General features: G+C 30.2%; 1 protein-coding gene across 2 annotated transcripts in view; it reads right to left on the reverse strand.

The window, feature by feature from the left end:
- The window catches only part of LOC140076579 (class I histocompatibility antigen, F10 alpha chain-like), a 197,545-nt gene that overhangs the window by 12,304 nt on the left and 171,096 nt on the right, over positions 1-14,145 (reverse strand). For both annotated transcript variants that reach the window (XM_072123162.1, XM_072123161.1), the window contains exon 3: positions 13,696-13,956. In XM_072123162.1, the coding sequence (XP_071979263.1) occupies positions 13,696-13,956 (261 nt within the window). The remainder of the gene's footprint in view (positions 1-13,695; positions 13,957-14,145) is intronic.

Here is a 14,145-nt window from a genome sequence, read left to right on the forward strand (position 1 = left end):
ATATATATCAGTGTGTATACAGTGTAGTGTATATATATATATATTAGTGTGTATACAGTGTAGTGTGTATATATATCAGTGTGTATACAGTGTGGTATGTATATATATCAGTGTGTATACAGTGTAGTGTGTATATATATCAGTGTGTATACAGTGTAGTGTGTATATATATATATATATTAGTGTGTATACAGTGTGGTGTGTATACAGCGTAGTGTATATATATTAGTGTGTATATAGTGTAGTGTGTATATATATTAGTGTGTATACCGTGTAGTGTGTATATATATCAGTGTGTATACAGTGTAGTGTGTATATATATTAGTGTGTATACAGTGTAGTGTGTATATATATCAGTGTTTATACAGTGTAGTGTGTATATATATCAGTGTGTATACAGTGTAGTGTCTGTATATATATTAGTGTGTATACAGTGTAGTGTGTATATATATCAGTGTGTATACAGTGTAGTGTGTATATATATTAGTGTGTATACAGTGTAGTGTCTGTATATATATTAGTGTGTATACAGTGTAGTGTGTATATATATTAGTGTGTATACAGTGTAGTGTGTATATATATTAGTGTGTATACAGTGTAGTGTGTATATATATTAGTGTGTATACAGTGTAGTATATATATCAGTGTGTATACAGTGTAGTGTGTATATATATTAGTGTGTATACAGTGTAGTATATATATCAGTGTGTATACAGTGTATTGTGTATATATATTAGTGTGTATACAGTGTAGTGTGTATATATATTAGTGTGTATACAGTGTAGTGTGTATATATATCAGTGTGTATACAGTGTAGTGTGTATATATATTAGTGTGTATACAGTGTAGTGTGTATATATATCAGTGTGTATACAGTGTAGTGTGTATATATATTAGTGTGTATACAGTGTAGTGTGTATATATATCAGTGTGTATACAGTGTAGTGTGTATATATATTAGTGTGTATACAGTGTAGTGTGTATATATATTAGTGTGTATACAGTGTAGTGTGTATATATATTAGTGTGTATACAGTGTAGTGTGTGTATATATATTAGTGTGTATACAGTGTAGTGTGTATATATATATATATCAGTGTGTATACAGTGTAGTGTGTATATATATCAGTGTGTATACAGTGTAGTGTGTATATATATCAGTGTGTATACAGTGTAGTGTGTATATATATATTAGTGTGTATACAGTGTAGTGTGTATATATATTAGTGTTTATACAGTGTAGTGTGTATATATATTAGTGTGTATACAGTGTAGTGTATATATATATTAGTGTGTATACAGTGTAGTGTGTATATATATATGAGAGTGTGTATACAGTGTAGTGTATATATATTAGTGTGTATACAGTGTAGTGTGTATGACCTCTGGCATCAACAAGGCATTTCCGCCCACAGAACTGCCGCTCACTGGATGTTTTTTCTTTTTCGGACCATTCTCTGTAAACCCTAAAGATGGTTGTGCATGAAAACCCCAGTAGATGAGCAGTTTCTGAAATACTCAGACCAGCCCTTCTGGCACCAACAACCATGCCACGTTCAAAGGCCTCAAATCACCTTTCTTCCCCATACTGATGCTCGGTTTGAACTGCAGGAGATTGTCTTGACCATGTCTACATGCCTAAATGCACTGAGTTGCCGCCATGTGATTGGCCGATTAGAAATTAAGTGTTAACGATCAGTTGGACAGGTGTACCTAATAAAGTGGCCGGTGAGTGTATATTAGTGTGTATATAGTGTAGTGTGTATATATATTAGTGTGTATACAGTGTAGTGTGTATATATATATCAGTGTGTATACAGTGTAGTGTATATATATTAGTGTGTATATAGTGTAGTGTGTATATATATTAGTGTGTATACAGTGTGGTGTGTATACAGTGTAGTGTGTATATATATATATCAGTGTGTATACAGTGTAGAGTGTGTATATATTAGTGTGTATACAGTGTAGTGTGTATATATATCAGTGTGTATACAGTGTAGTGTGTATATATATCAGTGTGTATACAGTGTAGAGTGTGTATATATTAGTGTGTATACAGTGTAGAGTGTGTATATATTAGTGTGTATACAGTGTAGTGTGTATATATATCAGTGTGTATACAGTGTAGTGTGTATATATATCAGTGTGTATACAGTGTAGAGTGTGTATATATTAGTGTGTATACAGTGTAGTGTATATATATATATATATATATATATATATATATATATATATATATATATATATATATTAGTGTGTATACAGTGTAGTGTGTATATATATCAGTGTGTATACAGTGTATTATATATATATCAGTGTGTATACAGTGTAGTGTGTATATATATCAGTGTGTATACAGTGTAGTGTATATATATTAGTGTGTATACAGTGTAGTGTGTATACAGTGTAGTGTGTATATATATTAGGGTGTATACAGTGTAGTGTGTATATATCAGTGTGTATACAGTGTAGTGTGTATATATATCAGTGTGTATACAGTGTAGTATATATATCAGTGTGTATACAGTGTAGTGTGTATATATATCAGTGTGTATACAGTGTAGTGTGTATATAAATTAGTGTGTATACAGTGTAGTGTGTATATATATATTAGTGTGTATACAGTGTAGTGTGTATATATATATTAGTGTGTATACAGTGTAGTGTGTATACAGTGTAGTGTATATATATTAGTGTGTATATAGTGTAGTGTGTATATATATTAGTGTGTATACAGTGTAGTATATATATAAGTGTGTATACAGTGTAGTGTGTATATATATCAGTGTGTATACAGTGTAGAGTGTGTGTATATATTAGTGTGTATACAGGGTAGTGTGTATATATATCAGTGTGTATACAGTGTAGAGTGTGTATATATTAGTGTGTATACAGTGTAGAGTGTGTATATATTAGTGTGTATACAGTGTAGTGTGTGTATATATCAGTGTGTATACAGTGTAGTGTGTATATATAACAGTGTCTATACAGTGTAGTGTGTATATATATCAGTGTGTATACAGTGTAGAGTGTGTATATATATATTAGTGTCTATACAGTGTAGAGTGTGTACATATTAGTGTCTATACAGTGTAGAGTGTGTACATATTAGTGTGTATACAGTGTAGAGTGTGTATATATATTAGTGTGTATACAGTGTAGTGTGTATATATATATTAGTGTGTATACAGTGTGGTGTGTATACAGTGTAGTGTGTATATATATTAGTGTGTATACAGTGTAGTGTGTATATATATTAGTGTGTATATAGTATAGTTTGTATATATATTAGTGTGTATACAGTGTAGTATATATATCAGTGTGTATACAGGGTAGTGTGTATATATATCAATGTGTATACAGTGTAGTGTGTATATATATAAGTGTGTATACAGTGTAGTGTGTATATATATATATATTAGTGTGTATACAGTGTAGTGTGTATATATATTAGTGTGTATACAGTGTAGTGTGTATATATATTAGTGTGTATACAGTGTAGTGTGTATATATATCAGTGTGTATACAGTGTAGTGTATATATATTAGTGTGTATACAGTGTAGTGTGTATATATATTAGTGTGTATACAGTGTAGTGTGTATATATATCAGTGTGTATACAGTGTAGTGTATATATATTAGTGTGTATACAGTGTAGTGTGTATATATATTAGTGTGTATACAGTGTAGTGTGTATATATATCAGTGTGTATACAGTGTAGTGTATATATATTAGTGTGTATACAGTGTAGTGTGTATATATATTAGTGTGTATACAGTGTAGTGTGTATATATTAGTGTGTATACAGTGCAGTGTGTATATATATCAGTGTGTATACAGTGTAGTGTGTATATATTAGTGTGTGTACAGTGTAGTGTGTATATATATCAGTGTGTATACAGTGTAGTGTGTATATATTAGTGTGTATACAGTGTAGTGTGTATATATATATTGGTGTGAATACAGTGTAGTGTGTATATATTAGTGTGTATACAGTGTAGAGTGTAGATATATATTAGTGTGTATACAGTGTAGTGTGTATATATATTAGTGTGTATACAGTGTAGTGTGTATATATATTAGTGTGTATACAGTGTAGTGTGTAGATATATATTAGTGTGTATACAGTGTAGTGTGTATATATATTAGTGTGTATACAGTGTAGTGTGTAGATATATATTAGTGTGTATACAGTGTAGTGTGTATATATATTAGTGTGTATACAGTGTAGTGTGTATATATATTAGTGTGTATATAGGGTAGTGTGTATATAAATTAGTGTGTATACAGTGTAGTATATATATCAGTGTGTATACAGTGTAGTGTGTATACAGTGTAGTGTGTATATATATCAGTGTGTATACAGTGTAGTGTGTATATATATTAGTGTGTATACAGTGTAGTGTGTATATATATATATAGCAGTGTGTATACAGTGTAGTGTGTATATATATTAGTGTGTATACAGTGTAGTGTGTATATATATTAGTGTGTATACAGTGTAGTGTGTATATATATCAGTGTGTATACAGTGTAGTGTGTATATATTAGTGTGTATACAGTGCAGTGTGTATATATATCAGTGTGTATACAGTGTAGTGTGTATATATTAGTGTGTGTACAGTGTAGTGTGTATATATATCAGTGTGTATACAGTGTAGTGTGTATATATATATATTGGTGTGAATACAGTGTAGTGTGTATATATTAGTGTGTATACAGTGTAGAGTGTGTATATATATATATATATATATATATATATATATATATATATATATATATATATTAGTGTCTATACAGTGTAGTGTGTATATATATATTAGTGTGTATACAGTGTAGTGTATATATATTAGTGTGTATACAGTGTAGTGTGTAGATATATATTAGTGTGTATACAGTGTAGTGTGTAGATATATATTAGTGTGTATACAGTGTAGTGTGTAGATATATATTAGTGTGTATACAGTGTAGTGTGTATATATATATTAGTGTGTATACAGTGTAGTGTGTATATATATATTAGTGTGTATACAGTGTAGTGTGTATATATATATTAGTGTGTATACAGTGTAGTGTGTATATATATATTAGTGTGTATACAGTGTAGTGTGTATATATATATTAGTGTGTATTCAGTGTAGTGTGTATATATATATTAGTGTGTATACAGTGTAGTGTGTATATATATATATTAGTGTGTATACAGTGTAGTGTGTATATATATATTAGTGTGTATACAGGGTAGTGTATATATATTAGTGTGTATACAGTGTAGTGTGTATATATTAGTGTGTATACAGTGTAGTGTGTATATATATTAGTGTGTATACAGTGTAGTGTGTATATATATTAGTGTGTATACAGTGTAGTGTATCTATATATATCAGTGTGTATACAGTGTAGTGTGTATATATATTAGTGTATATATAGTGCAGTGTGTATACAGTGTGGTATGTATATATATTAGTGTGTATACAGTGTAGTGTGTATATATATTAGTGTGTATACAGTGTAGTGTGTATATATATCAGTGTGTATACAGTGTAGTGTGTATATATATTAGTGTGTATACAGTGTAGTGTGTATATATATTAGTGTGTATACAGTGTAGTATGTATATATATTAGTGTGTATACAGTGTAGTGTGTATATATTAGTGTGTATACAGTGTAGTGTGTATATATCAGTGTGTATACAGTGTAGTGTGTATATATATATTAGTGTGTATACAGTGTAGTGTGTATATATATATATATATATGTGTGTATACAGTGTAGTGTGTATATATATTAGTGTGTATACAGTGTAGTGTGTATATATATATTAGTGTGTATACAGTGCAGTGTGTATATATATATATATATATATATATATATATATATATATATATATATATATATATTAGTGTGTATACAGTGCAGTGTGTATATATATTAGTGTGTATACAGTGTAGTGTGTATATATATTAGTGTGTACACAGTGTAGTCTGTATATATATTAGTGTGTATACAGTGTAGTGTGTATATATATTAGTGTGTATACAGTGTAGTGTGTATATATATTAGTGTGTATACAGTGTAGTGTATATATATTAGTGTGTATACAGTGTAGTGTATATATATTAGTGTGTATACAGTGTAGTGTGTATATATATCAGTGTGTATACAGTGTAGTGTATATATATTAGTGTGTATACAGTGTAGTGTGTATATATATCAGTGTGTATACAGTGTAGTGTATATATATATATTAGTGTGTATACAGTGTAGTGTATATATATATATCAGTGTGTATACAGTGTAGTGTGTATATATATATTAGTGTGTATACAGTGTAGTGTGTATATATATATTAGTGTGTATACAGTGTAGTGTGTATATATATTAGTGTGTATACAGTGTAGTGTGTATATATATTAGTGTGTATACAGTGTAGTGTATATATATATTAGTGTGTATACAGTGTAGTGTATATATATATCAGTGTGTATACAGTGTAGTGTATATATATATCAGTGTGTATACAGTGTAGTGTGTATATATATCAGTGTGTATACAGTGTAGTGTGTATATATATTAGTGTGTATACAGTGTAGTGTGTGTGTATATATATATTTTAGTGTGTATACAGTGTAGTGTATCTATATATATTAGTGTGTATACAGTGTAGTGTGTATATATTAGTGTGTATACAGTGTAGTGTGTATATATATTAGTGTGTATATATATTAGTGTGTATACATATTAGTGTGTATACAGTGTAGTGTATCTATATATATCAGTGTGTATACAGTGTAGTGTGTATATATATTAGTGTGTATACAGTGTAGTGTGTATACAGTGTAGTGTGTATATATCAGTGTGTATACAGTGTAGTGTGTATATATATTAGTGTGTATACAGTGTAGTGTGTATATATACATTAGTGTGTATACAGTGTAGTGTGTATATATAGTGTGTATACAGTGTAGTGTGTATATATATATATATATATTAGTGCAAAGTAAAAAAGTTTTAGCCGCACTCAAAAAAAGGGGGGGTATTACTCAGGTGCACGCTCCCAGAACCGGGATCACAGTTACTCCAACTCATAAAATACGAAAAAATGGCAGCACTCCGAGATCTCAATGTGATCAAAAATATACTATTTTATTCCAACATGTTGGAATAAAATAGTATATTTTTGATCACATTGAAATCTCGGAGTGCTGCCATTTTTTCGTATTTTATATATATTAGTGTGTATACAGTGTAGTGTGTATATATATTAGTGTGTATACAGTGTAGTGTGTATATATTAGTGTGTATACAGTGTAGTGTGTATATATATTAGTGTGTATACAGTGTAGTGTATCTATATATATCAGTGTGTATACAGTGTAGTGTGTATATATATTAGTGTGTATACAGTGTAGTGTGTATATATATCAGTGTGTATACAGTGTAGTGTGTATATATATCAGTGTGTATACAGTGTAGTGTGTATATATATATTAGTGTGTATACAGTGTAGTGTGTATATATAGTGTGTATACAGTGTAGTGTGTATATATATTAGTGTGTATACAGTGTAGTGTGTATATATATATATTAGTGTGTATACAGTGCAGTGTGTATATATATATATATATATTAGTGTGTATACAGTGCAGTGTGTATATATATTAGTGTGTATACAGTGTAGTGTGTATATATATTAGTGTGTATACAGTGTAGTGTATATATATTAGTGTGTATACAGTGTAGTGTGTATATATATCAGTGTGTATACAGTGTAGTGTATATATATTAGTGTGTATACAGTGTAGTGTGTATATATATTAGTGTGTATACAGTGTAGTGTGTATATATCAGTGTGTATACAGTGTAGTGTGTATATATATTAGTGTGTATACAGTGTAGTGTATCTATATATATTAGTGTGTATACAGTGTAGTGTGTATATATTAGTGTGTATACAGTGTAGTGTGTATATATTAGTGTGTATACAGTGTAGTGTGTATATATATATATTAGTGTGTATACAGTGTAGTGTATCTATATATATCAGTGTGTATACAGTGTAGTGTGTATATATATTAGTGTGTATATAGTGTAGTGTGTATACAGTGTAGTGTGTATATATCAGTGTGTATACAGTGTAGTGTGTATATATATATTAGTGTGTATACAGTGTAGTGTGTATATATATTAGTGTGTATACAGTGTAGTGTATATATATTAGTGTGTATACAGTGTAGTGTGTATATATATCAGTGTGTATACAGTGTAGTGTATATATATTAGTGTGTATACAGTGTAGTGTGTATATATATTAGTGTGTATACAGTGTAGTGTGTATATATCAGTGTGTATACAGTGTAGTGTGTATATATATTAGTGTATCTATATATATTAGTGTGTATACAGTGTAGTGTGCATATATTAGTGTGTATACAGTGTAGTGTGTATATATTAGTGTGTATACAGTGTAGTGTGTATATATATATATTAGTGTGTATACAGTGTAGTGTGCATATTTTAGTGTGTATACAGTGTAGTGTGTATATATATTAGTGTGTATACAGTGTAGTGTGTATATATTAGTGTGTATACAGTGTAGTGTGTATATATATATATTAGTGTGTATACAGTGTAGTGTATCTATATATATCAGTGTGTATACAGTGTAGTGTGTATATATATTAGTGTGTATATAGTGTAGTGTGTATACAGTGTAGTGTGTATACAGTGTAGTGTGTATATATCAGTGTGTATACAGTGTAGTGTGTATATATATATTAGTGTTTATACAGTGTAGTGTGTATATATATGTGTGTATACAGTGTAGTGTGTATATATATTAGTGTGTATACAGTGTAGTGTGTATATATATATTAGTGTGTATACAGTGCAGTGTGTATATATATATTAGTGTGTATACAGTGCAGTGTGTATATATATATATATATATATATATATATATATATTAGTGTGTATACAGTGCAGTGTGTATATATATCAGTGTGTACACAGTGTAGTGTGTATATATATTAGTGTGTACACAGTGTAGTGTGTATATATATTAGTGTGTATACAGTGTAGTGTGTATATATATTAGTGTGTATACAGTGTAGTGTATATATATTAGTGTGTATACAGTGTAGTGTATATATATTAGTGTGTATACAGTGTAGTGTATATATATTAGTGTGTATACAGTGTAGTGTGTATATATATCAGTGTGTATACAGTGTAGTGTGTATATATCAGTGTGTATACAGTGTAGTGTATATATATATTAGTGTGTATACAGTTTAGTGTATATATATATCAGTGTGTATACAGTGTAGTGTATATATATATCAGTGTGTATACAGTGTAGTGTGTATATATATATTAGTGTGTATACAGTGTAGTGTGTATATATATTAGTGTGTATACAGTGTAGTGTGTATATATATTAGTGTGTATACAGTGTAGTGTGTATATATATCAGTGTGTATACAGTGTAGTGTGTATATATATTAGTGTGTATATAGTGTAGTGTGTGTGTGTATATATATATATATATATATATATTAGTGTGTATACAGTGTAGTGTATCTATATATATTAGTGTGTATACAGTGTAGTGTGTATATATTAGTGTGTATACAGTGTAGTGTGTATATATATTAGTGTGTATATATATTAGTGTGTATATATATTAGTGTATCTATATATATCAGTGTGTATACAGTGTAGTGTGTATATATATTAGTGTGTATACAGTGTAGTGTGTATACAGTGTAGTGTGTATATATCAGTGTGTATACAGTGTAGTGTGTATATATATATTAGTGTGTATACAGTGTAGTGTGTATATATAGTGTGTATACATTGTAGTGTGTATATATATATATATTAGTGTGTATACAGTGTAGTGTATCTATATATATTAGTGTGTATACAGTGTAGTGTGTATATATTAGTGTGTATACAGTGTAGTGTGTATATATATTAGTGTGTATACAGTGTAGTGTGTATATATATCAGTGTGTATACAGTGTAGTGTGTATACAGTGTAGTGTGTATACAGTGTAGTGTGTATATATCAGTGTGTATATATATATTAGTGTGTATACAGTGTAGTGTGTATATATAGTGTGTATACAGTGTAGTGTGTATATATATTAGTGTGTATACAGTGTAGTGTGTATATATATATTAGTGTGTATACAGTGCAGTGTGTCTATATATATATATATATTAGTGTGTATACAGTGCCGTGTGTATATATATTAGTGTGTATACAGTGTAGTGTGTATATATATTAGTGTGTATACAGTGTAGTGTATATATATTAGTGTGTATACAGTGTAGTGTGTATATATATCAGTGTGTATACAGTGTAGTGTATATATATTAGTGTGTATACAGTGTAGTGTGTATATATATCAGTGTGTATACAGTGTAGTGTATATATATTAGTGTGTATACAGTGTAGTGTGTATATATATTAGTGTGTATACAGTGTAGTGTGTATATATCAGTGTGTATACAGTGTAGTGTATATATATATTAGTGTGTATACAGTGTAGTGTGTATATATATTAGTGTGTATACAGTGTAGTGTATATATATTAGTGTGTATACAGTGTAGTGTGTATATATATTAGTGTGTATACAGTGTAGTGTGTATATATCAGTGTGTATACAGTGTAGTGTATATATATATCAGTGTGTATACAGTGTAGTGTATATATATATCAGTGTGTATACAGTGTAGTGTGTATATATATATTAGTGTGTATACAGTGTAGTGTGTATATATATTAGTGTGTATACAGTGTAGTGTGTATATATATTAGTGTGTATACAGTGTAGTGTGTATATATATCAGTGTGTATACAGTGTAGTGTATATATATTAGTGTGTATACAGTGTAGTGTGTATATATATTAGTGTGTATACAGTGTAGTGTGTATATATCAGTGTGTATACAGTGTAGTGTATATATATATTAGTGTGTATACAGTGTAGTGTGTATATATATTAGTGTGTATACAGTGTAGTGTGTATATATCAGTGTGTATACAGTGTAGTGTATATATATATCAGTGTGTATACAGTGTAGTGTGTATATATATATTAGTGTGTATACAGTGTAGTGTGTATATATATATTAGTGTGTATACAGTGTAGTGTGTATATATATTAGTGTGTATACAGTGTAGTGTGTATATATATTAGTGTGTATATACAGTGCAGTGTGTATATATATTAGTGTGTATACAGTGTAGTGTGTACAGGCAGTCCCCAGGTTACATACAAGATAGGGTCTGGAGGTTTGTTCTTAAGTTGAATTTGTATGTAAGTCGAAACTGTATATTTTATAATGGAAGTTCTAGACAATTTTTTTTCTTTTGCCCCAGTGACAATTGGAGTTTCAAAATTTTTGGTGTAATTGGACCAAGAATTATCAATAAAGCTTCATTACAGGCATCTTACAGCTGATCATTGCAGCCTGGGACTGTAGTAAAGCATACAGAGAGCTTCACCAGAGGTCACATGGGGCAGAGGGGTCCGTCTGTAACTATGGGTTGTCTGTAAGTCGGGTGTCCTTAAGTAGGGGACCGCCTGTATATATATTAGTGTGTATACAGTGTAGTGTGTATATATATATTAGTGTGTATACAGTGTAGTGTGTATATATATTAGTGTGTATACAGTGTAGTGTGTATATATATTAGTGTGTATACAGTGTAGTGTGTATATATATATATTAGTGTGTATACAGTGCAGTGTGTATATATATTAGTGTGTACACAGTGTAGTGTATATATATCAGTGTGTATACAGTGTAGTGTGTATATATATTAGTGTGTATACAGTGTAGTGTGTATATATATTAGTGTGTATACAGTGTAGTGTGTATATATATTAGTGTGTATACAGTGTAGTGTGTATATATATTAGTGTGTATATATATCAGTGTGTATACAGTGTAGTGTATATATATTAGTGTGTATACAGTGTAGTGTGTATATATATTAGTGTGTATACAGTGTATTGTGTATATATATCAGTGTGTATACAGTGTAGTGTGTATATATTAGGGTGTATACAGTGTAGTGTGTATATATATTAGTGTGTATACAGTGTAGTGTGTATATATCAGTGTGTATACAGTGTAGTGTATATATATATTAGTGTGTATACAGTGTAGTGTGTATATATACATCAGTGTGTATACAGTGTAGTGTGTGTATATATATATCAGTGTGTATACAGTGTAGTGTGTGTATACAGTGTAGTGTATATATATTAGTGTGTATACAGTGTAGTGTATATATGTATTAGTGTGCATACAGTGTGGTGTGTATACAGTGTAGTGTGTATACAGTGTAGTGTGTATATATATTAGTGTGTATACCGTGTAGTGTGTATATATCAGTGTGTATACAGGGTAGTGTGTATATATATTAGTGTGTATACGGTGTAGTGTGTATATATCAGTGTGTATACAGTGTATTGTGTATATATATTAGTGTGTATACCGTGTAGTGTGTATATATATTAGTGTGTATACAGTGTAGTGTGTATATATATTAGTGTGTATACAGTGTAGTGTATATATATTAGTGTGTATACAGTGTAGTGTGTATATATATTAGTGTGTATACAGTGTAGTGTGTATATATATTAGTGTGTATACAGTGTAGTGTGTATATATATCAGTGTGTATACAGTGTAGTGTGTATATATCAGTGTGTATACAGTGTAGTGTGTATATATATTAGTGTGTATACGGTGTAGTGTGTATATATATTAGTGTGTATATAGTGTAGTGTGTATATATATCAGTGTGTATACAGTGTAGTGTGTATATATATTAGTGTGTATACAGTGTAGTGTGTATATATATTAGTGTGTATACAGTGTAGTGTGTATATATATCAGTGTGTATACAGTGTAGTGTGTATATATCAGTGTGTATACAGTGTAGTGTGTATATATATTAGTGTGTATACGGTGTAGTGTGTATATATCAGTGTGTATACAGTGTATTGTGTATATATATTAGTTTGTATACGGTGTAGTGTGTATACAGTGTAGTGTGTATATATTAGGGTGTATACAGTGTAGTGTGTATATATCAGTGTGTATACAGGGTAGTGTGTATATATCAGTGTGTATACAGTGTAGTGTGTATATATTAGGGTGTATACAGTGTAGTGTGTATATATCAGTGTGTATACAGTGTAGTGTATATATATCAGTGTGTATACAGTGTAGTGTGTATACAGTGTAGTGTGTATACGGTGTAGTGTGTATACGGTGTAGTGTGTATATATTAGTGTGTATACAGTGTAGTGTGTATATATTAGGGTGTATACAGTGTAGTGTGTATATATCAGTGTGTATACAGGGTAGTGTGTATATATCAGTGTGTATACAGTGTAGTGTGTATATATTAGGGTGTATACAGTGTAGTGTGTATATATATCAGTGTGTATACAGTGTAGTGTGTATATATTAGGGTGTATACAGTATAGTGTGTATATATCAGTGTGTATACAATGTAGTCTATATATATCAGTGTGTATACAGTGTAGTGTGTATATATTAGTGTGTATATATATTAGCGTGTATACAGTGTGGTATGTATATATATTAGTGTGTATACAGTGTGGTATGTATATATATGTGTGTATATGTGTCTCTCACCTCCGGTCTGGTTGAATCGGGCCATCGATATCTTCACATTATTCCTGAATACGGCCTCATTCCCTCTCTCTATCTGTGTGTTTCTCTCCCAGTATTCCGCTTCTTCCTTCTCCATCCACTGGACCTTGGGTTGCAGGATGCGACTGTCCGAGTTATAATTCACAATCTCCCGATCATCCACATATCCGACTGTAGAGAACTCCGGCAGCCCGGACCCTGGAGCTGAGACCCCGGTGTAATAATACCGCAGAGAGTGACTGTCTGAGAGACACAGAGGTCACAGGTCACCGGGGAATATAATGGGATTTCTGAGACTGAAAGAAATCTGATGTCTCTGCATTATAATAATTTCATTACAGAATTGTCCCTTTCTTTTTCGTCTGTTCGGCAGCACACATATGGGATTTATCCCCTCGGTACAACTCAGAAGAGAACAGGTAACAAGCAGTA

The sequence above is a fragment of the Engystomops pustulosus genome, chromosome 9 (assembly GCF_040894005.1).
Source record: "Engystomops pustulosus chromosome 9, aEngPut4.maternal, whole genome shotgun sequence".
Taxonomy (NCBI): Eukaryota; Metazoa; Chordata; class Amphibia; order Anura; family Leptodactylidae; genus Engystomops; species Engystomops pustulosus.